The 24,370-nt window shown below is 48.9% G+C and overlaps 1 protein-coding gene across 1 annotated transcript in view; it reads left to right on the top strand.

Moving 5' to 3' along the window:
- Positions 1–24,370, top strand: part of STAB1 (stabilin 1) — a gene marked incomplete at both ends in the record, with an annotated part of 35,625 nt that overhangs the window by 6,811 nt on the left and 4,444 nt on the right. Inside the window, 36 exons of the mRNA XM_009579051.1 lie at positions 153–239; positions 590–701; positions 1,241–1,424; positions 1,687–1,780; positions 2,678–2,836; positions 3,746–3,841; positions 4,232–4,327; positions 4,921–4,968; positions 5,820–5,950; positions 6,346–6,457; positions 6,685–6,762; positions 7,139–7,240; positions 7,739–7,846; positions 8,360–8,491; positions 8,682–8,810; positions 9,642–9,698; positions 10,529–10,624; positions 11,661–11,856; positions 12,321–12,416; positions 13,004–13,049; positions 13,741–13,820; positions 14,240–14,365; positions 15,141–15,214; positions 15,568–15,642; positions 16,241–16,360; positions 17,550–17,633; positions 18,510–18,656; positions 18,823–18,960; positions 19,663–19,722; positions 19,828–20,004; positions 20,509–20,595; positions 21,089–21,235; positions 21,406–21,471; positions 22,057–22,282; positions 22,936–23,085; positions 23,921–24,025. Coding sequence (XP_009577346.1) covers positions 153–239; positions 590–701; positions 1,241–1,424; positions 1,687–1,780; positions 2,678–2,836; positions 3,746–3,841; positions 4,232–4,327; positions 4,921–4,968; positions 5,820–5,950; positions 6,346–6,457; positions 6,685–6,762; positions 7,139–7,240; positions 7,739–7,846; positions 8,360–8,491; positions 8,682–8,810; positions 9,642–9,698; positions 10,529–10,624; positions 11,661–11,856; positions 12,321–12,416; positions 13,004–13,049; positions 13,741–13,820; positions 14,240–14,365; positions 15,141–15,214; positions 15,568–15,642; positions 16,241–16,360; positions 17,550–17,633; positions 18,510–18,656; positions 18,823–18,960; positions 19,663–19,722; positions 19,828–20,004; positions 20,509–20,595; positions 21,089–21,235; positions 21,406–21,471; positions 22,057–22,282; positions 22,936–23,085; positions 23,921–24,025 — 4,021 coding nt within the window. The remainder of the gene's footprint in view (positions 1–152; positions 240–589; positions 702–1,240; positions 1,425–1,686; positions 1,781–2,677; positions 2,837–3,745; positions 3,842–4,231; positions 4,328–4,920; positions 4,969–5,819; positions 5,951–6,345; positions 6,458–6,684; positions 6,763–7,138; positions 7,241–7,738; positions 7,847–8,359; positions 8,492–8,681; positions 8,811–9,641; positions 9,699–10,528; positions 10,625–11,660; positions 11,857–12,320; positions 12,417–13,003; positions 13,050–13,740; positions 13,821–14,239; positions 14,366–15,140; positions 15,215–15,567; positions 15,643–16,240; positions 16,361–17,549; positions 17,634–18,509; positions 18,657–18,822; positions 18,961–19,662; positions 19,723–19,827; positions 20,005–20,508; positions 20,596–21,088; positions 21,236–21,405; positions 21,472–22,056; positions 22,283–22,935; positions 23,086–23,920; positions 24,026–24,370) is intronic.

Genomic DNA, 24,370 nt, shown 5'->3' with positions numbered 1-24,370 from the left:
GGAGCTCCTAGAAACACAGATGCCAAATAAGACAGTCCATATCAGTCGATAGTGGAGAGGAGGACAAGAATTTCAAAATTATGAGGGCAGGATGACTCCAGGCAATTCTTGTTAAGTCACGTCATACCTTACCAATTTTGCTTTTGTTTCAGAAACCTGAATGCTGCAAAGGATTCTTTGGTCCAGACTGTATGCCATGCCCAGGGGGATTTTCCAGTCCATGCTATGGCCGGGGAAATGTAAGTATGAAAGATCGTGCTGTCTTGCAATGAGCAGTTGAGACAGTAGTTGTAGATAAGTACAGTTCAGAATTTGTGCTGCAGGGCTAAGCCCACAGCAGTGGCAGCAGAAGATCCAGGGAGAATGGCACGTACTCAGTGCGTTTTCTATCTTGAGCTCTAATGTGAATCATGTCATGGCTGTTGGGGACAGTTCTGGCTATGCGGGATTTTGTATTACTCCCACCACTCTTCAAAGTCATATTTTTTACTGCAAGTATCAAAGTGCCTTTGATGGATGTCAATGCCTTGGCTTTGCCTGGGTTCCCTGAGTTTCAGTCACTGTGGTTTTCTTTTTGTTTTCCTTCCAGTGCAGCGATGGCATACAAGGGAATGGCAACTGTCACTGCTTTGAAGGTTTCAAAGGAATAGCCTGCCACATTTGTTCAAACCCAAACAAGCATGGAGAGAACTGTGACGAAGGTTGGTAATTCTGATGGAGAGACTAGAGGAAAATGTAAGGCAAGGATATAGTGCAGGTTCATGTATCCTGGATTCCCTTCTGGCAAGACCAGTGTCATGAAAGAAGTGACAGAAATGTCATCATGGGTGTCCCTTCAAACAACAGTGGAGACAACATGGCTGATACGACAGTGGTGATGGGGGTCTTGGAAACATCGGCCAAATTCAGGTGTGGGACTTTGATTTAGATCTCTCCTGATAGGAAAGGAAAGACTTTCTTTTCCCAGTTGACAAGGACGTTGAGCTTGATAGCCTAAACTTGAGCCTGTCCTTAGAGCCCATAAAACACATGGGCCCAGGCAGTCACAGATCTGTTCCCTGGCCAGATTTTGAGGTATGATGGATGGCTCTAAGCAGATGTCCCTCTGTCAAGAAAAAATGGGATGATCATTTGGTGTCACAAGAGGTTGTGAACGAAAGTTGGGAATCTACAAAATGCTGTCACTGTGGTGGATTCTGGACTTTTTGTAGTTACTGATCTTACTCCATGTACTTGACAGATTGTGGCTGTGTCCATGGTGTCTGTGACAACAGGCCTGGCAGCGGTGGTGTGTGTCAATCCTGGTCCTGTAAGGAAGGCTATACCGGGAAATTCTGTGACAAGACCTCCAAGAACTGTGGCCCGAGCGGGCTGTCCCAGTACTGCCACCAGAACGCTGTCTGCAGCCTCAATGACACAGCAAGGTCAGTCTTTTTGGCATGCACATTCAGGTGGGCACATTGTCATTGTACAGGCACACCACGGCTGTGAGGCTGCCAGCCCTGTAATTGTGTATATATGTCCGTGTACTTGTTGCACAGGATTGTTTTGAGTAATGCAGCCAACCTGCTAGAAATCCAAGTCAGGTTCTTGCTTGCTAGAGAGACTCAAACTGCCTTTTTGCTCTCTGCTGGCTTTCAGAAGGGGCTGCCCTATCTGTGTCCCTTTTGTGCTTATACTTTTAAGGTGCATCTGCATGGATGGATACGAAGGTGACGGGTTTTCCTGCCAGCCCATCAACCTGTGCAGTCAGCCAGAACGAGGAGGCTGTTCACAGAATGTAAGTGGGGTCAGACTCTCGAAGCGTGGAGAAGCAGCTCCTATCAGTCAGAGCAGGGATTCAGGACTCCTGGGACTGTTACACATTTTGTGTGCTAACTTTCCCTGTCTTTAAGATGGTGTGAAATAACAGGTACCTTGACACAGTCGTCATAAGGATATCAATCATTTGGATTGGTGCCAAAATGCAACACCCTAGGGAGAGATTGGCTGGTTTGCACCAGATATTTTGGCAGCTATAGAAATTAGCTGTACAGAAAATTTTTTATTTTTCCCCTCAAGCTCTTCTAATGTGTGTTAGTTTCTCTGTTGCTGTGTTCAGGCTGTAGCTTAGCTGTGAGCTCCAACTCATATTTCAAGTAACCATCAACACTACATTATTATGCTTAGTAAAGATAAAGCACTGTGGTGCTTTAGGTGGAAATGACTGCCAAATGGTCATACCTCATCATAATTTAGACCCCTCAGTGAGAGGAACACATTGGGCTGTGTAGAAGGAAATAGGATGGCACTGGGTACAAAGTAGGTCTTTCCTGAGAGAGATCTGCCCTCCATCATTGATTCCATCCTGCATGTCCAGGGAGGAGATTGTGCTCCTCCTCCAGGGAATATTTCTTCTGCAATGGAGAAGCTTTACAGGGTGGTAGGGAGTGCCCTGAGCCACACTAGACACAAGTGTCTGCCTCTCTGAAAGCAGTAAATGTTTCCAGAATCACTTTATTATGAAGTTGTCTAGGACTTTTCTGGAGAAGATGCTTCCACCCCCCACCCCCAGTGCTGGAATCGGAGTTGGTCATGCAGAAACTCCACAGTCTGATGAAGGAGATTTGTTGCTGTATTTGCACCACACTCCCTCCGTTCTTCTGCTGAGATGCTTTTTCTCTCCCTTCTCCTGGAGGCCCTGTGCACCAGTACGGGCCCCGGCACCGCCACCTGCCAGTGCAACACAGGCTGGACCGGGGATGGGAAGGCCTGCGTGGCTATAGACAGCTGCATGCTGGAGAGCAGAGGGAACTGTCACATCAACGCCGACTGCGTTTATATCGGTCCTGGCCAGGTATGATCAATGTTAAGCAGTCTGATGGTGGACTTAACATTTCCTAAGCTGCACTGAGATGGCCTGGGATTGCCAGAGGCAGAAGTTGGGCTGGTCAGCAGCAAAGACTGCTTGTCTGCTGCCAGAAACACTGGCTGCAGCTAAAACCACACAGTGTGCTTGCATGAGGTGAGATGCACTGATGTGTTTGAGGTTGCTGCTCTACTCTGAAACTTTTGTGCAGCAAAGGGAAGACACTGCACTTCATAATACAGCTCGGTATAAGGCATCAGTTGCTATATCCCCCTTGTTCCCAGATGACAGCATTGTCTCTGGGCAATGCTAAAATACACAGAAAAGCATGTGCAGCTGTTCAGATAGTCCATGGAGGGAGCTGGGCCAGCAGTCAGGCATCTTGAGATAGGAGGAAGGCACACAGGAGAGGTGGCTTCTCAGGGTGCTGCTTCTCAAGGTGCTTCTCCCCACTGAGCCAGGGGAGCACTGGACAATGTGCTCAGAAAAGGTGCCAAATCTTTAGCAGATTTGAGTGAGGTGAGATGTGCAAGTGCTTTCCTAGCTATCTTGAAAGCAGGAAGCTTTGAAATTAACCCCTCTTCTCTTTCTGCCATTCACTAAGTCGGTGTCATTCCCTGAAAAGCTGGAAATAAAGATGGAAACCATCACCTTCAAGTGATCCTCCTATAGCCAAGCAGTGCAAGGGATCAACGCGCTTGAGTAATCAGGCAGTGTGCTGTGATAGAGGATTATGCCCTGCTAAGGAAATATCTCCACATTTCCAGGTCTTGAGGGACCAGGAAGAAAACTTAGGAAAATAAATTAAGAACAGGTTTTGCTGCCTTAGGCCTTTTTTGGATAGCAAATGAGGACACTCTGATAGGTCTATAAAATTGAAAGGTCTCTTTCTTGCAGAGCAATTGTGTCTGCAAGAGGGGTTACGCTGGCGATGGCCACAACTGTGATGCAATCAACCCATGCCTCATGGACAACGGTGGCTGCCATGACTTGGTGAGTAGCTAAAGTGCTATCCCAAGACTGGCATGGCAGTAGAGGTTCCTCTGCTCCCTGACAGAGGTTTTTCAGCCTCGGCATCGAGATGATTGCAAGGATTTACGTTATATCATCTTATTGGCATGCCACGGAGGTGTTACAAAGGTTTGGTCTCTGATTTACCCAGGTGGATCCTCTGATTTTTGTGAGTTCACGCAACCAAAGCCATCACCTAGGCTTTCCTGCATGAGGTTTAAATTCAGTGCCACCATAAAGGCAACGGGAGGAAGGTGCTTGTGTGTGCTCCTCGAGCCCAGGCCATGGGAGGCCAGAATTCAATTCCTAGATAGGTGTAACACTGTATAACCTGTGTTTGCTCTCTAATTTCTCCTTTCCTTGTATTTGCAGGCTATGTGTGTACCCCTTGGAGGAGGAGAGAGATCCTGTGCTTGCCCTCAAGGCTACATGGGGGATGGCATGACATGCTACGGGGACATTCTAAAAGTGAGTAAAAAGTAAATGTCTGAGGTCTTCTTGCGATCGGAGAGAAATGGCTCCGCTCTTACTTTCCTTTTCTCTGTTACCTGAGTTGACTCCTTCTCCCAGCACCAGCCTGACAGCACAGCACACATGTCTGCCCAAGGCCACAGAGACAGAACTGGTGCCAAGGCCAACGTGTTCGTGAAACCATTGGCAATAATTTCTAAGCTGCTTCACCCCAGTCTGTCCTCTGCAATAAGTCATCTTTTTGTTATTTGGAAAGTTTTTCAGGTCAGAGATGCTAGGCCCATTTTCTGTCATTAGAAATATCAAAGGCCATTGTGGATTCAATGCCTGTCCCTGGTAAACATGAGCAATTGCAGATGAGTTGAAAAGAGTTTGTTTATGTGGGAATATTACTTTTTTAATGGCTGGAATGTGGTTTTAGGAGTGCCCATTCCTCCCCATGATACACAGTGCCTGTAATGGTTGTGAGAGAGAAATGTCTAAGTCATTATTGCCAAATTTCATACTGCAAAGGGCACCACCCTGGGTCTCCCAGTCCTGCAACCCCAGTGCTCAGCAGGGGTGACCCTTCTGTTGTTTCTGTTTGGAAGGAGCTGGCCAGGAATTCCCACTTCGCAGGCTTCTACGACTGGCTTCAGGTAAGAACAGCTGTGGGATGCCCACACAGGTAAGTTCGGTAGAAGTGAAGTCTCTGTGAACACTGCCGTTAGAGAAAGAGCAACTCTGTTTATCATTTTCATTAGAGAAAAACAAAACAACAGCGAAGAAGAAATCGTTACAGACCAGGCATGTAGAAAAGCTCTGGAGTCTGTGATAGAGTGAGGGTTGTGAATGTGTTTTGAGGGCCTTGTTTCTAGCACCAGAAGAAGCTGGGGCTGTATTACACTTAATTTTCATGGTTGTTTAATCTGTAACTCCTGGCCATCATAAAATAGCACAGAAGGGAAAGAAAAAGGGGTAGCATTATAATAGCTATTTTTCAGAAGAGCATGCTTTGAGAAGTTAGACTGTGTATTTGTTCCTTTTCTTGTTACTGCTTCGCTGTCTCTGGTGTGGCAATAACAGAGACACTCCGCAGACTGCAGCAAGTCTGTGGAAACATGCTATGATGTACAGCATCTAATTGAGCTTTAGCTTACCTGTCCTGCTGCATGCATTGCTTTTGCCAGGAATAATCTTGGTCCCTCCCCCAAAACTGATGTTGAGGGTTCAGAAAGGATTTATGGATACGATTGAATGGGTTTGAAGATTAATTGAAGTACAAAAGTAGGGCTTAAAGCATCAGGTTTTCCCTTGGCAAACAGGTGTCAACTGTTTTGGCTAAACCATCGGCGGCATTCATTGATTGCCAACAGCATTTACCTGCCACACGCAGGAGACCCTGCTGTGCTGCTGCAGCGTATATGCGGGATGAGTGTTGATTATATTTTGCGGTATAAATGTGGCACTGGCACGTCTTATTTGTTCATTTTTGTGCTTTGGACAACAGAAATCTCTCTTCAGCATCCCAGCGGGAGCCAATGTCACTGTCCTGGTGCCATCTGAGGCAGCTATCAAAAACTTGAGCAAGACTGAGAAAGATTTCTGGTTGACCCCGTACATGCTGCCATTTTTAGTCAGGTACGAAGAGACTCCTGCCTTTGCTTTATATTGCCAAACGACAGTAACAAAGCCATGAGCTGGATTTCTGCTTGTACAAGACCAAAAAAGAGTTATCTTGAGATAAATATAGAAGCAAGATTAAATATCTAGCAGGCAAAAAATTTAGTAGGCATTTAAAACATGAGAGACCACGGGCTATGGGAAGTGGGTTTATTTTTCATGTATTTGCAGAGAGAGATTTTCCCTGTCATGTAGATGCAGATGGCATTAGGACAAGTAATTCCCTCCATCATTCTCTCCACATGCTTAACCACGTCATGTGAGAGACGTGAATGTTGGGTGGTATGGTCTTATCTCCCTGTTATTACAAACAGTGCCCTAATCTTTTCTTTACCTGCCTTTGTTCCCTTCAGGGCCCACTTTCTTGAAGGCATCTTCACTGGTGAAAAGCTCAAAAAGTACGACAGGCCAGAATTACCCACCCTCAACCCACAGACCAGATGGCAGATAAACACCAGGAGCGGCGTAAGGGTTCCTTACATAACGCACATGTACCAGGATCAAATTAAACTGCTTAAGAGCTGCTGTATCCAGTGGGGAGCCTGGATGGGACACTGATGCCCTCAAACTCAGACATCTTTTAAAAACTGTACCCAGATCAATCATGTGCAACCTTGAACAAACAATATATTTGTTTTGAACTTGCTTGGCAATTTCTAATCCTTTTGCTTCTCCCTCTGATACTTTTGCAGGTATTAACCATCCAGAACGCGAGTATAGTCGTCAGCGACATCCCTGCTAGCAACGGCATTATTCATGTCCTCAGTAAGGTACGTTGGTACATGCGATAGCGGGAAATGCTGCAATTGTAGCAACAGTTTGTGTTGCAGCATCTGTGATGGGGTCAAGGAGGAATACATGTCTGGACAGTTAGGAAGGGATATAATGGCAAAAATATATTTGGTTATCACAAGGTCCTGACAGATGTTTCCTGTGCAGCAGTGTTTAATGGTTAAAATATTTGTCTCCGGGACAAGCGGGAGGGGAGTTCCTCTTCTCTTGGCTGACAGAAGAGTTAAGGTTATTGCAGAATTGTGTAAAATGAAGCTATTTCTAATTGCCTTTCTTGCAAGCAGGGCATGAGTCTAGTGTGATTTCCCCCGGAGCCCCTTGCCCGACATTGCTTATGAACTCGCTTTTCTGCAGGTTTTGTTGCCACCTTCAGGAGATATCCCACCGAGTCCTCCAGGTCTGCAGAAACAGCTTGAGACAGTTGCCTCATTCAGCACATTCAGGGAGTTGCTACAGGTAAGGAGCTGACATGAGCACTGTTGTGGTTGTCAGAACTGTCTTTTGAGCAAATGCCCAACTTACCCTGTACTGGTGGGCCAAAATTTGTACTGCCTGGTGAGAAAAGAGAGACCACTTGTTTCCTACCATTCCAGAGTGTTCTTCTAGGAAAGCTCTTTTGAGCAGCCAGAGGGTTATATACTTGCAGTTAGATCTCTGTACCATTGGTATATTATTACAGTGGAGGATGACCTGTCTACTGCAGGCACTCTCATGCTTGTACAGGGCAGAGAAACCTAGAGGAGAAGGAAGGCTTGTTTGTAATCGAGAAACTGCACTTACGTCAGCCCAGGAGGAGGAGCAAGCAATTAGACACGTGTGACTGAGTGGAAGTTGTATATCCCATTTTCAAGCACTTCCTCTAGTGTTCTTGCTTTTGTAATTGATTTCTTGTGTGGTTTTGTTTTTAGTGACTGCAAGTGTAATTGCTAATGTTACTGTTTGGGTATTTTTTAGCAATACCAGCTCATTGGAAAAATCGAGTCCTCTGAAAAATATACAGTTTTTGTTCCTGGAAATAATTCCATTGAGGAGTACTGCCATACTGCCAATGTGACACAGTTGGTAAGGTCACTGCTTGCTTACAGTTTGAATATGTATTGCCGTAAGTGCAGGGACATGTACACTGTCAGATCATGAATTTGAGCTCAGTGGATTTGAGCGTAGAGAGGAAAGGCACATCTGATGCTAAAAGCTAGGAGAAATGTGGCAAAGAGAAATCAGAGGTTTCCTGGGGTGTTGCAGTGGGATCTGAAAAGAGTATTTGAACTCCAAATGCAAATTTCTGACTAGGTTTGAATGTGGATAGATGGCACAACATGTTCCCCTTTCTGGCTGGCTGTGGCATATCTGTGGCAATTTTGAACCTTTTGAAAGGTTCCAAAAAACATTTATGACTTCATCCAGTAACAGACTCATCAGGTGTGATCAGTCATCTGTGATAGGGAGTTACTAGGCTCTGTGGGCTTAATTAGCTGTTACAGATTGCTTAGGAACTCTTCTCGTGCCATTCCTCTGACTGAATTGTAATCTAGGAAGTCAAAAGAGTCCTAACATCTGGGTTTTTTGCGGATTTAGGACAATGAGACAGTGCAGTATCACGTTGTACTGGGAGAGAAGCTCTTGCCCACGGACTTGAGAAGTGGAATCCATAAGAACAGCATGTTAGGGCTCTCCTACTGGCTAATGTTTTATCAAAACAGCACCCAGGTAAGGAGGGAGGACTGTTCTGCCATTTGAGGATCTGGATAGACCTATCACTTTCTAAGGCTGGTGGCTGGATACACCCACGTCTGTTTTGGACACCCTTTGCCTACTGTGGCTGTCTTGACAGCTGTCAAGCAATCCATGCAAAAGGAGTTGAAGGTTATAGTCTCAGCTGTTTCCTTCTCCTTTGCAGAAGTTTGTCAATAATATTCTTTTGGATGGAAAATTTCTTGAGACGAAGAATGGCATGTTGATCGGGGTTTCACAGGTCCTCCAGGTACAGAAGAATCGTTGCACTGCCAATACCACCACCATACAAAAGGTAATGATGATTGCCAAGGAACTGACCACCATTTAACCAAACTGATGAATAGCAGAAGACCTACACATCCTACACATGGATGAGACAGTAGTTTGTGATCTGACCCCAGATGACCCTCATATGAAATAGGACATCATGGAGACTTGGCAGTTCCTAGCCTCAGACTCTGTACTTCTAATGCAGCAGATCTGCAGCTCTTGTGCTGTATGTAGCTCCCATGCAAATCACGTTCAGTTCACTTGCTGTGGCTCCCTCACAGTGCCAACCATGGGGCAGGCTGGTGCAGGGACTCCCAGATACTCAGCTGTGCAAGTAGAATCCAGGCCAATTCTTGCATGGCATGACCACAAGCTCCCCTAGGAAATGCTGTGGTCTGTCTGGGAGTCATGGCCAAAGTCCAGCCTGCATGTATCTTGTGGCTCTTGGCCACCTGAAGATTGCAGGGTCAGAGTGAGGCAGGCCTGCCCTCTTACAGATAAGAAAAAAATCATTTGCAGCCTTGATTGAAGGAACTCCAGGCCTGCACAAAGCCCTACCCCAGCCCAGAGACTCAGAAGAGGTGTAACATGGGATCTCTTCTGCTTTGTTTTGTGGTACGGTCTCTGGAGTGTAGAAATAAGACCTTGTGTGAAGCCTTTGATAGCAGCCAGGACCCGAGGGTCATGCATCATGATTTTCTTCTTTTGGTGTTTTGAGCCACGGAGATAAATGCATCTTTGTCTTTGTCCCAGCCAGCAGCCTGTACAGCACCATTTGTAATTCAAGATTAGTGTCTTGGTGTGACGTGGGTGGAGGGCACACATGTGACTTGTCCTGTTCTCTGTGCCCTAGTCAAGATGCGGCAAGTGTGAGAAGGGGATCAAGTGTCCTCCTGGATCAGTTCTTGTGGTGAGTCTCTGATTCACGTGACATCTCACAGACTGTTTGCAGATAGTGCTTTGATGTTCTTTTATTGCTCTATAGATGTCATCTCAATACCTGAAAAAAATGTGCCCTTGAATCCTCTGTGGCTCATTCATTGCAGGGATTGTAAGAGAAAGCAGACACCAAGGGAGGTTTACACAGGAAAAACACAAACGTGAACCATGAGGCTCCTTACAGAGCTGACATCAGGCTTTGCCTGAATTTCAGGAGCCCTTTAGAGCATGCAGTGTGGGGAGTTTCCCCTTTTAGGGGGAAAAAAGAGATGTCTTTTTTGATCTTTACTCTTTTGATGTTATCAACAAGGAAAGCCAGTTTAGGGATGCCAATAGCAATTTCCCAGCCCGGACCATTGATTTATTCACACAGATGGGTTGGTGTGAGTTGTTCGTGAGCAGCTTGTTTGTGAGTGAGTGGCAAACGTTTCCAGAGAGGAAAACAACTAAACGTTTCATCTCCATGCTGGCTATGAATTGCCTAGCAGCCACATCTGGCTTCTTAGGCTTTATTACTTTACTCTATGCCAAACATTTTCCAATTACTTTTTCTCAGTATTCATACTGACATGTATACCATGAATTTGGCAGGTAACAAAATAGACTATGTGTGGTGACGTCAGATTTAGAGATGCCTTATTGGTCTCAGCTCTGGGAAATCCAAATTTTTAGAGCTGTTCCTATAGGATAAAAAGCATTATTCCTCTGTTAGGCAAGAACACCGCCATATGCGCCAAAATGTACAATCTGTCTAAATATTGTAATATCTTCTGTCTGTATCTATGTTAATTATACTTGCAGGAATTGCCAGGCAGCAAGAATCTCGCTCGCTGTGAATTACGTTCTGGGGATACAGGAATACTTGGCTGCCATTTCACCTGTGCAAAAGTTTCTCTGGTAAGAAAAACATTTGCCTTGGATTCATTTTGACAAAAGCAAGATGGGTATTAGAAATACAGCCATGGAAATACAGCCTTTGCTAAAGTCCTGGCTGCATTTGTGCCATTGTGTAGCTGAGACTGGGCTCGTCTGGGAGTTGCTCTCCATCCTGGAGATAGAGGGCACTGGAGAAAAAACAAACCTGCGGAAATGTCTGCACAGTGATGGATTGTGGTTTGCTGCTTTGGTATTGTTACTTTGGGGTTTGTCCTGCAGAGGAAGAGAAGGAGTTGAATGTTTGTAGTCTGGTTTCCTAAGGAAATGAGGCATGAATGATGGTATTTTGCTGGTGCATGTGCCTTCCCGAATAACTGATGACTAATTGGAGCCGAACCAAAGCAAGGAGCAGAAGGTCTCACAGCTATTATGGCCCCCACCAGTTTTGTGAAAATGTGTGGCTGGGAGAAAACAATTGAAGAGGAAATGGTAATAGAAAGACTTGTGTGAATTCGAGCTCTTACAGGTACTGAAGCATCTTCCTGGAAAGTTTGGTGGGAATGGGAGCTTGAGGAGAAGGGAGAGAGGCAGTTGGACAAATGGTACCCACAGGCAGAGCTTCAGTCGCCATTTGTACCTCACTGGACACTGGATGATGTTTCTCTTCATCTGCACTGTCCAACTTGGTCCCATCATGGTTGCCTCCCTCCATAGGTAGAGTCAGAAAGAAATGAGAGCAGTTAAATCAGGCTTCTGAACCAAATCACCTTCTGGCAGGGCCTTTCTCTGCCCAACAGAGTCTCTCACTGGTGGGACACAGGCAGGAGATAGGCTGGATGGGCACAGGACTGAACATTTGTGTTACCAAATGGCCAGTGTTGTTCAAGTGGCAGTGCAGACCTTTACATGAGGCTCTGGACAACAGAGCACCCCATTTTGGGGTTGTCAGAAGTGATGGCTATCGCATAGTTAAACAGGTAGAGTAGCTTCCCCAGTAAAGCTGTACTTTGTGCTGCACGAGACAGCTCACCCCGACTTGTTCTTGTTGGTTCCCCAGAGGTCCGTCTGCTGCCCCGGCTACTACGGACACATGTGCGAGATGTGCCCAGGGAAGCCAGGCCAGTGGTGCTCTGGGAACGGGGAATGCCAGGATGGCATCGAGGGCAGTGGAGAGTGCCGATGCCTGGAGGGTTTCCACGGCACTGCCTGTGAAATGTGTGAAGTGGGCCGATATGGAGCTGACTGCAAATCAGGTGACACCGATGGCTATTGCAGCTTGTCTCTACCATCCTGCTTGCAAGAGGAGAAAAGTGGCCACATCTCAGCTCTTGGGAGGGGTGGTGGGAGGGAAGAATTGTCCCAAAACCTCTGAGAGAGGCAAACAGCTGGCAGGCCACCGAGAGAGGGACAGTGGGAATAAGCACTTGTGGTCAGCCAGAGGAGTGGCCCTATTTTTCATCCTCAAACCAAGGCGTGACTGACTGTGCTATGCCGCTCATCCTGCTGCCACCCAAACTATAGAAAGTAGAGGTGGGTGGTCCATTCCTGGGCTTTTTGGCCTGGTAGCAAGGGAACAAGAGGAGATACTCCTGTGAATTTTTTTTTATGGCAGCTTGATACATTGGATTAGGAACAGAGCAGCGAGCAAAATGGCAGCAGGACTCTGCTTGTGAGACCTAGTTGGTCTGACAGTGATGAGCTTATATTTCCCCTGCAGAATGTGCCTGCGACAATGGCATATGTAACGACGGACTGCAAGGGGACGGGAGCTGCAAGTGTTTCCCAGGATGGAAGGGCCCTACCTGCCGAGAAAGTAAGTGAGTGTGAAGGGGCCCATGGTGTAATACTGCCTTTTTGGCAGAGAAATCTGTGTTAGCTGAGCAAGGTGACCACAGTTGCATGTGCTTTGCGTCCCCCAGACTGTGCTAGCTCATTCCTGCACACGAGCTGCATTTGTGGTGTGACTTCCCCAATAGCACATAAGCCCTGGAATTATTTGGGTGAAATTCATGTAGGAAAAGCATATCACCTGCTTCTGTCCCCAGTGAGATTTGAGACACCTCAAGAAGAGGGGGGGCTGGATTAATGAGGTTTCAGTCCTTGTTTCATTCCTAGCAATGTGGAGGCCATGCAGGTAGGATCAAATTGAACTGTTAGCTCAGACAGAGAACATTGAATTCACTCCATCGCAAAATGCCAGAAGATAAATCCCATGAGGTTTTGCTGCTGCCATGTAGGATGTGAGAGTTAGCATAACTGCTGCTGTGTCCCGTCATCAGGCAGGGCACCACAAGTGTGGCAGTGAGGCTGTTTGTAGAGTCCATTATTCTAGATGGCAGAAATGTCCTCAGCAAGTGCTAAATTGAAAATGCCAAGTAACATTTGTGTTTTCTCTTGCAGGAATCGAGATTGACTTATGCAATAACACTTGCCATCAAATGGCCAAGTAAGTACAGACAAGGGGCTGGGTCATTCTGAGAAAGCCATGTGTGTTTGTATGTGTTTTACGTAGAGGTGATTCTGTGTTTTGGGCTTCACAGAGGGCTTCACATTAAAGGTGCATAAATGTCAGTTCCATCCTGGGAAGTCTCTTTGGTGCTAAGCTGCATCCGCTTTCCCCAAGGATTTTATTTGAGCATAAATTCTTTCCAAGTTCCTTCTGCATGTGTGGATGCGAGAAAGCAGAGACTCCAAGGTACTCCAAGACTGGCCTTATTCACGGAGAAAATCAAACAGCTGCTGACAAGCCCTTTCTGCCTTGCCTGTCCCTGCCAAGGAATTAAATTAAATAGGCTGATGGGCTGTGATGACTCCCTCTTGCTGCCTTCTTCATCTGTTATCTGGTCTCCTATTTTGTGGTACCAGGAGCCAGCCATCTCCTTTGTACCGTGCAGAAGCACATGGACATGGTGAAGGTGTACTGTGCAAGGTGTGAAGCCTGTGCCTGGATGCCAGCTCCCTGGCCAGCGTGACTTGAGTATTTGGTGCTGTAAAGAAATATACAGCAACTTGAGGCATGTTCCTCCTGCGGTCAGTGTGGACTCTAACTTGCACATGCCAGACTTTTATAGTGTTTCCCACTGGCCGAGCAAATCAGGAGGTGTCGTCAGCGATTGTTTATGCCTTTCTTGTTTCAGCTGCCTCAATAGTTCTGCAGATTCCCCACCTACGTGCTTCTGCTCTGCTGGATACACAGGGAATGGGACCCATTGTACAGGTATGTCCAGCAAGTGTGGGCAAGATCCAAGGCTTGCAAACACCTGTTGAAGCTACGCAAAGACAAGGGTTTTATTTGTGAAATAAATGGCATAACATTGCCAGGGGAAAGATCATTCAAATCTTTTTCCTCTCAGCCATCCACCGTGAACTCTGCCATGTTTTAGTAGAGAAGTTTTCCAGCCCAGAGTTTTATACAGGATGTTCTTGATGTTGCTAGAGCTTGCGAGAGAGGGATAAAAAGGCAGGCAAGTGTAGCAGGGCAGTTCTTATTGCCTTTAAAGGATCTACAGTTCCATTGAGAAACAAGGGATTTTAATAAGATGTTGTGATTTTTGTTAAGATGGATGATCATTCTGGCACAGTTCATCTTTCCTAGATTCTCTGAGCTGATTCTGCTTCTCTTGTTTGTGGTCACAGAAATAGATCCATGCACTATCGACCATGGTGGCTGCTCTGTACATGCTGTGTGTACTAAAGTGTCCCCAGGAGAGAGAACCTGCGTTTGTAAGGAAGGCTATGCTGGAGACGGGACGCTCTGCATGGGTGAGTGCTCAGTGCACGTTTTGGTGATAGCGGTGAGGCATCATCCACGCAAAGGGGAATTTCAGACTAAAAGCATTAAAACTTCAGGTTAAAGCGTTGAATAACTCAATTCTCCTTTCACTTTGTTCAGGCAGTGATTATTTCAAAGCAAGTAATTGCTGGCTGATCTTCATTCAACTGTCTTTCTCCTTTTTGGTGAGGTGTACACACACATTCCTGTACGTGTGTACATATATACCTGTAGGTATGTGCTCAGCATTCTCCCAAGTCATGATTAGTGAAGTGGTCATCATGGTGCCAGCACAGTCCCACCCGAAACTGGGCAGAGCCCATGCTGTCCCTGGCACCTGTCTGGCTGGATGGCCTCAGACCAGTGTTTTGGTCTCAAACCAAAAGAACCCTGAGAGTTTTCTTGCCCTGATGCATATTGTGGAGAGGTCTAGAGACAGAGAGTGAGGGCAGTCTCCCCGTGGTTCTCTGAGATGAAGATGGAGCTGTGGGAGAGTCCAGTCCTCTCGTATCCTTTAAAGCACAACCAGGCAGGTGTGGGATTTTCTGTGGGCAGATTTATCACAACTCAGAGACCTACGTGTGGCGGGAGTAGAACTTGCAGTTGTACGCTATTCCTTTGCTATCACAAGTCACTTTTCCACCAAAATGTTTCCCAAGCTGGGAAGGTCCTCCCTGTTGCTTTACTAATACTTCTTTGGGTCACCAATTCCCAGCTGCCTTGAGCCGCCCTCAACAATGATGTGACCTTATTGTTTTGCTGCAGAAATTGATCTCTGTCTCGAAAGCAATGGGGGCTGCCACACCAATGCGGAGTGCATTAAAACAGGCCCAAGGAAGGTGAGTATGTAAGATGGATGTCAGGGTAACATTATTATGGAGGTTGTCACAGCTGTGTAATTCTCTTAGAGACAATCGTTTCCATTGCAGTGCACTGCCTTGTGCTTATTACCTTCCACATAGAAAAGTTGCCTGGGAAGGGCATGAAAAGATTGCTGTTTCCTTGAAAGCAGATGCCTTCTGTTGGCCAGAGGCTGGAGGCAGTCTCAGGTTATATTTGTTGTTGACACAAACATGGTTATGCATGAATGTAGCGATGGGTGCTATACCACATGCTTTCCGTCCAGCTCAGCCGTTGTGTGTTTTCTTTATTGGGTCCAAGTTTCAGACTGAGCATCTGGTTCTCCCTCCAGGTTGCCTGCAACTGTCTTCCTGGTTACAGTGGGGATGGCGTGAGCCAATGCAACCCCATCAACTTGTGTGAACAGGTATGTCTGCATTTTGCTGTTACCAGAGGTGAAGGCCACAGCCTTAAAGCATCTCTTTCTCCCAACAGTTAACAGCAAGAACAGGGTTAGCCTGCTTGTTTAGAGCTGGCTGTCTTGCCTTTTCACATACCAAACAGATTTCCTGGTGTGTTTGGTTTCCATTGCCTCTCGCAATGACCTGCAAGTATCTCAGCCATCTGGCACTCCTTCTTGTGGGAGAAGCAGTGTGGAAACAGTGACATAGGATTGGAGGCATGTGGGCTTGTTTCTCCGCATCCATTTTGTGTGAGACATGCTCAAAAGCTTAAGAGTAATCTCTGCTCACAGCATCACTGCCATGTCAAAATGTCTCTCTGAACCATGGGTTTTGTCATCGCTCTGGGTTCCAAAGTAACGTGCGAAAGTCTTGTTTCATGGGAGGATTTGGTGCTGAAAAGTCCTTTAGGATTTGGGTGACGTTTATTCTAAGGCACTAGAGAGATGGGAGGAATGGTTTCCTTTCCACTGGGCTGGATGTAGTTAGCAGCTCCCGCATGCAAGTGGCCATTCAAATTGTTGGTGATGCCCTTCCATGCAAGATTTTCACTCTTCTTCATAGAACAACGGAGGCTGTAGTCTGTTTGGGCTCTGCAAGTACACGGGCCCTGGCACTCGAAACTGCTCCTGCCCTTGGCACAGTATCGGAGATGGCTTCACCTGCCGTGGCAAAGTGTATCAGGTGAGAAGCATGTGCAGCATCTTTTGTGTTGGACCTCCTGCCCTGCAGCAAACCGCTCCCTCCCTTCCAAGTGTAAGCTGCAGGTGAGCAGATCGGTAGTGTCATATCGACTCATGTGTGGTGTAGAAGTGGAGACAGGTGCTTTGAGGCAAGCTATCCATAAATCGTAGGTGTATTTGGTGTGCCAGCTGTGGGAGAGAATCACGGTAAAGCGACTTTGCTCCAAAGGGAGTCATGATGTGAACACTCTCCTGCTCTGTCAGCAACATTGGCCATACCTTCAGGGTGCTGTCTTCTTAAAGTTATAAGCTAATGGGAGTAATTTTTTTTTTCCCAAGGGAATCCACTTCTCCCAGTCTGTGGGATCAGGGCAGGTGTCCCCTGTGGCCATGCCAGGATCCAGTCTGGAGGGCAGCAGTCTATCTCCGGCTCTGTTGCCAATACAACGGCTGTCCTTCAGCAAACTGGTGACCTTTTCTGGTAGTGGCAAATAAGAGCTGTCATCCCCACAGCAGAGCCGGGAGAAAAGAGCTGGACTCAGTTCTGTGCTTCTGCTCTTACTGAAAGTTAGTGTGGTAAGGAGAGAGAGTTTGCCCTGCCAAGCTTATGTCTGCCACTCTGGACAGCATCCCAGAACTGGTAGTGGCAGCACAGTGAGGTTAAAGCGGAGGTTTTGTGAAGCACTTGTGTGTCCCACGAGCACAGGGGCAGTTAAACCTATGAGACAGCTGCTGCAGAAGCAGCCAGCTTTCATCTCTCTGTCCGCTCCATCCTGCAGCATCTGCGATGTGAATGGTCCAGGCAGAGGTCACTGCCTGCTTTGTAACCTCCACGTCATCCATGCCTGCAGTGCTGGCAAAGGAGGGAGGGAAAGATCACTATGATGTGTCAGGAGAACCAGTGTCTCATTGGGGTGGGAGAGTGACGTGCAGTGGAAGGAGCAGGTCACCATGCTGGCTGGTGAGGAGCAAGTGGAAGGGACTCTGCTAACACGAACTGTTTCTCTTTGTTTAAGGAGCTCGGAAGGATCGAAGACGCATCTGTGTTCTTTAAGATGACACTGGTTGGTGACAAACAGCTTCGTCCTTGTCTCTGTGTAGTAAATCCCACTTAGGGTTTTCTGCAAAGGGTCTTGCTAACTGGAACTGTGTTTTCTGTTTCCCTTCCCACAAACGTTCTTCTGCCACAGGCGGAAAACATCAAGGAGCTCAGTGGGGCAGGGCCTTTCACTCTCTTCGTCCCACAGACGGATTTCATAGGAAACACCACAACGGTAAGTGTCCTCCCATCGCAAGCGCTGTCAAGTTGGCAAGTTCTGGTTGTGGCAATGTCCCCTCTGGGGCTGTTCTACCCAGTGAATTGAAGCGAAGTAGCTGCACTGCAGAGGGTTAAAGGCATCCCCTATTCTCCACCAGTGTAAGAGCAGAGGTTTGGAGGCTGACTCACTGCAGATACAGTCTGGGAGGGGGCGGACATGACTCCTGTTGTAAGGAGACCCTTACTGGAGACCCTGTCTCATGGTCCTCAGAGACACTGTGCCAAATCAGTGATGCGTGGTGGCTTTCGTTGCCCATGGCTATTAGGGGCTGGTAACAGCAAGGCTTCAAGGCATCTGTGATGAACACCTCTTATTCCTTCTCTGTGCCCCAGGCCCTGCCATTCCACTTCCATTGGTCCCTTCCTTCTAGTCCCAACAACTGGGATGTTTGGGGCAAGTGGGAGACCTGAGGGAGGAGAGAACCGTATTCATGACTTTGTGATCCAGGGTCTTAACCAACAGCTTTTTGGTGTCGGTGTACTGGCATATCCTAATACCATCACTGACAAGTCCTGTTGTGCAGCTTCACACCGCTAGTCCCAACCTTTTTCTCATGGGCCCGCCATACACCCAATAAAGCAACAATTCCCAATGACCGCATATCCCAGGCCTTCCTCTAGGGACCTGAATGCTGGTTTTGTCAAGCTGGTTGAAATTCCCCAAAGCTCTCACATGGTTTTATGCATTCACCACATTTTGGGGAGACTGGCTTTCCTGCAGGGATGGGTCAGTGGGGGCTTGGACAATCCAGGTCTCCCTCGTCAGGTCTGGGGGCCGCCCTGCAAGGCAAAGTGCCCCCAGTGTGACCTCATTCTTGTTTTCTGTCTGTAGTTTGAAGAGTGGAGGAGCAGAGGTCTCCTCCGGGACCTGCTTCGCTACCATATGGTGGGTTGCCAGAAATTGCTGTCCAGTGACCTGGAAGCCCAGGAGTCCCTTACATCTTTATCTGGCCACAAAATAAAGATCACAGTGAAAGAGGTAGTTCTCTGCCACAATTCCCTTCCCTGTCCCATTTGGCAGGATGTCACTTTTGCTGACATTTGAAAGCCACTGTGGTTGCGGCAAGTGTCTTGCCTGGGGCCTGCAGACGGCTCATAGGGCAGTGCTGTGGTGTGAATACCTCATTGCATCCCTTCTCTCTCAGAATAGCATCTATCTCAACGAGGAAGCCAAAGTGGTCGTGAGTGACATCATTGGCATGAACGGGGTAATTCATTTCATCAACAAGATCCTCATCCCAAGTGACCTGGTGGGCCGTAACATTTCCTCAAAGATCTCACAGGTACGTCTGAAGCAGTGACTGTGCCCTGATAAACACTGTGCTGAGGACAGGGCTAGGACCTTTCTCCCAACAGCTCTGACAGGGCTGTCCCTGATAAGCCCTCAGCCCAAGGCTGCGTGGGGTGCTCTTCCTCCCTGTTCCTGGCTGCGTGGGGATTGTCTGAGGGCATGGATTTGGCTTGTGAAGGTGACAGCATTTGTGGCATAGCCATATTTGGGACAGAAGGAGCCTTATCCATCACTAGGGAACAACAGTACTGGATGTAGGTGGGGGCATCATGTCCCATGCCAAAACTGGATGTAGGCAGGGGCATCATGTCTCATGCCAACCATCACATCCTTTTCCAGTGCAGGGCAGATTGCAGCGTGAGATTGCCGATGTCTCTGTGATACCCCTCAAACAAGTGCTAGGAGCTTACAGAGCCTGCATTTTACAGAAGATAACACATTTTCTGTACAGCACAACAGTGCTGAAATTCATCCCAGCTCCTGCCTAGCAGCATCTACCCAGGATGAATCAGAAAAGCGGTGGCTGCTGAATGCCAGCGCTCGCCAGGCCAAATCCATCAGCATAATGATGGCAGAGATAAACTTGTGTTTAGCTACTGTAGTTGTTAACCATCTGGTTTCTCCCCTGCATTGTTGCTCCAGGTCCTGAAGGGGGACCTCTTTGTGACAGTTGTTTGCGTTCTTCCCTCTGTAGCAAAATGTCACGGAAGTGGCAGAGGCCTTTGGGTACACCATTTATAGCAAGCTGCTGCAGGTGAGCGACCTGACTCCTGCTGTTCTGTGGGGAGGTGGTGTGTACATATGCACATTCAGTTTTGGCTTGTGGCTTTTTCTTTGTATCCCCTCTTATATCTGACAGGACGCAGAGCTGCTGCCACTGGTTAGTGACCCCCTGCACAGACCCTTCACCATGCTGTGGCCCACAGATGCTGCATTTAACGCCCTCTCGGAGAAAAGGCAAAAGTGGCTATACCGCAGAGAACATCGGGATATGCTGGCCTCCTACCTCAAAGCACACATGATCAGGGACACAAAGGTAAACGTGACAACAAACAGGCTCGTACCTCCCGAGGCCACATGTGGTGCCACTGCCTGCCTATGGTTACACCAGAGAGACCTTGCCAAATATTTTGCTGCTGTAGAACATGCAGCATATTAGTTGTCTTGAGAAGACCCAAAGCTGTTTGAGCATTTGAGGCAAGTGCTGCTTCATCATGAACCTCTGGCGCAGCGTGGCTGAGCTGAAACCTTCTGTCATCAGCTTCTTGGGGAGGCCCCATCACCACCAGAGTGTCAACGCAAAGCTCCCAAAGAGGCTCTTGTCTATAGGGGTGATGAACAAGGGGAGAGTCCAGCTGAGCAAAACCAGGGCCTGCTTACGCACGCTGGTCTCTCACCGTTCCACCCACACCAGCTTCACGTGCTGCCGTGTCACACCCCCTCTCAGTGTGGCTGCTGACCCCTGTCCTCACCAGGCACCATCCCGTTAGAAGTATGAACTGCCAGTTTTGCCTGCCGCATTCTTCTTTTTCCCTCTTAGATTGTTGCTGGTAACATGCCCCAAGTCGAATCCATACGGACCATGCACGGCTCCACTGTCTCGTTCAGCTGCAGCAAAACCCACATGGTGAGTGATGGCGATGCTGGGCTCGGCTTTCCACTGAGCAAGTGTCCCTGGGCATAGCCATGGGGCAATTGATGCTCCGTGTTGGTCACCGGCAGGAAGTGAACAGAGTTGGGGTGCTTGCAGGCTGAGACACCCCACTCCCCTGGATACAGCTGAGCCTGTAGAGAGGCTCGAGATTCTGTGGCCAGGTGGCAGGAATGTGCAGCGGCATGTGGTACCTGCACATGCAGTTCACGATGACCAGGTTGCAAAGCCAACCGCATGGTGCCATGATCTTTACAGAGCACGTGTTGCATGGACAGAGGCCATTTCTTAGGAGAGATGGCCATGAAAAGCGGCAATCAGGATGGTTGGCCAAGGACATGAGCACAGAGATTTTGGAGAGTTCTAGGGGTGATTGAGAAGTCATGGCAGCCAAAAAGGGCAACTTTTGGGTGGTGCAGCCAGGATGTAGGATGTGCCAGGATCACAAGTTGCTTTCTTCCTCTGGTAGGGGGAGCTTCTGGTGGGGAACGGCGATGCCACCATCATCCAGAGGCACATGGAATTCAATGGGGGAATTGCTTATGGCATCGATAGGCTGTTGGAGCCACCGGATCTGGGATCTCGGTGTGATGAGTTCATCTTTGTTGAGCTGCAGGTAAGCACTTGTGACGAGGCCAACGAGGATCTGTGCCACCTGTTGAGCCCCATGCCTGGGAAGAAGGATGTCGGGAGGGCTTGCTGCTCTCCCTCAGCAAAGCTCCGAGCAGCCGAGAGAGGCAGAAGCACATATTGAGTTGTTGTGAGGTTTCTTTCTCCCCTCCACAGGGATCTACAGAGAGCTGCGGACTCTGTGGCTTCGAGCCACCCTGCCCTGCTGGCTCCGTTCAACGGGTAAAGCTCACAGCTCACAGCTTTGTCAGGGAGGCCTGTTACGGCACTGATGACAATACCCACATGCCCCTCATGTTTTAGCAGCAAAATGAAGGCACACGTGCATGTGGCGAGTCCCTTGGCTCGGTCGCATTGTCCATGCCTTGCCCCAAGTCACACGGCCCCGTAGAGCAGTAGCTGGGCTGAGCAACATGGGGTCAGGGGCTCAAATGGTCTTTGCTTGGTCGATCCCTATATGAGTGACAGCAGCTGCAGGGGTCCCTGCAGCAGCACTGGGGGCTTCTCTGGGTGCTTTATAGCAAAAGAGCTTGGCCTGGCCACTTTAGGTGGACCAGGGATCAGATGGCAAGCAGCCTTGGGGGGCAGTGGTTGTACCCCACTCTCACCACATCGCCCATTGTCTCTTTCTGCTGGGCTTCTGGCATGTCCCTGAGGTACATCTGTGGCTCCTCTGTCACCAGCCCATTCGCATGTTAGGAAGCCTCTGTTACTTGTCATAAAACTGAATGAGTGGCACAAGAAAAGTCAAGGTGAGTCGTCAGTGGCCAATGTGGCAAACTCTGTGTTTTGCCTGTTTCCTCGCAGGGGGAAACCAGGCGCTGCTACTATTACGGAAACCAGCTGTTGAGAAACACTTTTCTGTTTCACCGCAACTCCCTGTTGCGGCCGTCCTGGTCACCCTCCCCGTGGGACCCCTTCAGAAGACACTTCTCTTCCAGGGGGCCTCTGAAACGAGGCTGCAGGAGGAGCTGCGTATCCACCCAGTGGGTCCCTCAGTGCTGTGCGAACCACTATGGCCGTGACTGTCGGGGTAAGGAGCCATGTGACCCTTTCCCACCTTGGCCCTTTCTCTTGTGGGAAAGTGGCGTTACTGGTTCAGCACAGACATCTGGCGTCCATGAATGTTCTTCCCTGGAGAAGGGTGGGCAAAACCCCAGGCAGGGAGCCCCAGTCTGTAGAGGGTGCAGGGAACGATCCCCTGGGAGTGCGTGTGGATGTTATCACGAGAGGGTATTCCCTTTTCTTGGAGAACTGCTTGTCCCCCTGGAGAGCCCTGGGCACAGGCTGCTGGGGGTGGCTGTCAGACATGTCACTCACCCCTAGATGCTGCCGATGCTCAACCATTCCCTGGCATCTGCCCTCTGCGCTTCATCTATGGGCAGCTTTCACGTCCTTGGATGAGTCTGCTGCCAGGTTAGCATGGGGCGGGCCAGCACAGGGCTCAGCACTGGGGGTCTTCCCAGGCTGGAAGCTATGCCAAATTTGTCCCCGTTGCCCCTGTTCCTAAGGTTTATTGTCATGGGATGTCCCCAGCACTCACTCCCCAGACGGCTGAGCAGGCTCAGCGTAAGCGGCAGCTCATGCAGCACCTGGTGTGCAGGCTCTGCACGGGGCAGCGGGTGGCTCCCCTCCAGCACAGGGTCACTTTGTCACCACAGCCTCACTAAGATGCCCCATTTGCAGCATGTCCGGGAGGGCTGGAGGTGCCGTGCAGTAACCGTGGTACCTGCGACGACAAAATCGGTGGCTCAGGGAGATGCAACTGCAGCCAGGCTTTCATTGGGACCAGCTGTGAGCTGTGTGCGCCGGGCAGATACGGGCCAGACTGCCGAGGTAAGGCTGCTTCCGCGTGTGGGGTGGCAGCAGTGCAGAGGGTTTGTGTGGAGGTGGCTGCGGCACATGGTGCTACTTGGAGCGGGGTGGGTGCTGGGCTGACCTCTTTGCAGCTTACAGCACAGGAATCAGTGCTGCCACGTATGCATCAGTCCCAAAAATGCTCAGGTCAGACCTCTGGGGCCTTGGCCCTCCATCAGATCTCAGCAGGACACCTGTTTGGGCAAACAGAGTTTGCCATCTCAAACTACTCCAGCTGTAGTTTGAGAAGGCTGGGTGGCCTTCCGTGCCAAGGCCCCGGGGTCAAACTCCTTCTCATTTGTCTCGCAAAGCTGAGAGTCCCAGTCTGACAGAAAGCGTTATGATGTATTTGGGCCTGAGGGACAAATCCGTAAGTTGTGACGAACCCGGTACAGACAGAGCATCTCCTGGGACATGCTCAGCAGGGACCTGTGCCCCTGTGAGGCAAAGGCAAAAGGAAGGAAAAGGGAGTTCCCTGTTCCCCTGTCCCAAGCTGGGCTTTATGGGGTCTCCAGGAACGTTTTTGATGGCTGTGTGATTGCAGGGATTCAGAGTGAAAAACACATCTATAGAAATGCCCAGGGGAGGGGGAACGATGGGGGTTCTTGGGTGCAGAGAGGCTTCCCCTCCTCCGTGAAGGGTGCGTGTTGCAAAGGAGGGGGGCCAGGGCTGGCAGCGACAGGAAGGGATGCGTGCGTACTGCCGTGCCCACACAAGCCACGTTTCTGCCACGTGGCTGTCCCATGGCCTAAGCGTGGCCTTTCATTGCCACCAAGGCAGATGCCATGACAGTGTTTTTACCCATTCCTCACAGAGTGTAACTGTACGGAGAACGGCGTGTGCAACGGAGGACTGCATGGCGATGGCTTCTGCTTCTGTGCTGAGGGCTGGACCGGAGACCACTGCGAAATCAGACTAGGTGAGGGATGCCAAGCCCCACCACCCGCTGTTCTTTGTGACTCGGTGCCATGCGGCCGCTTTCCCAGCAGCTGGATTGTTCAAGCAGCTGGTCAGAAATATCTCCAAAAAGGAGCCCTCAGCTGTGGGGCTCATTCTGAGATCTGGCCCATGCTGTAGAATTTCACAAGGGTTGGGTTGGTGAGGAGGCGGAAGGGGAGGAAAGCTCTACTTGATCCCTGAGCTCAGAAGTGCTCCAAGAAGAGCTTGAGGGTCAGGTGAAGGCCTGAGGTGTATCTGATGGAGTAAAGGTCCTCTGGGTTTGGACGAGGCATCTGCAGAAAAGCAGAGGGGGAAAGAGGGGGGA

This window comes from Fulmarus glacialis, unplaced genomic scaffold, assembly GCF_000690835.1.
Source record: "Fulmarus glacialis isolate BGI_N327 unplaced genomic scaffold, ASM69083v1 scaffold44115, whole genome shotgun sequence".
In the NCBI taxonomy this organism is placed as follows: domain Eukaryota; kingdom Metazoa; phylum Chordata; class Aves; order Procellariiformes; family Procellariidae; genus Fulmarus; species Fulmarus glacialis.
Note: the sequence above shows the minus strand (reverse complement) of the source record. Positions and strands in the feature narration are given on the sequence as shown.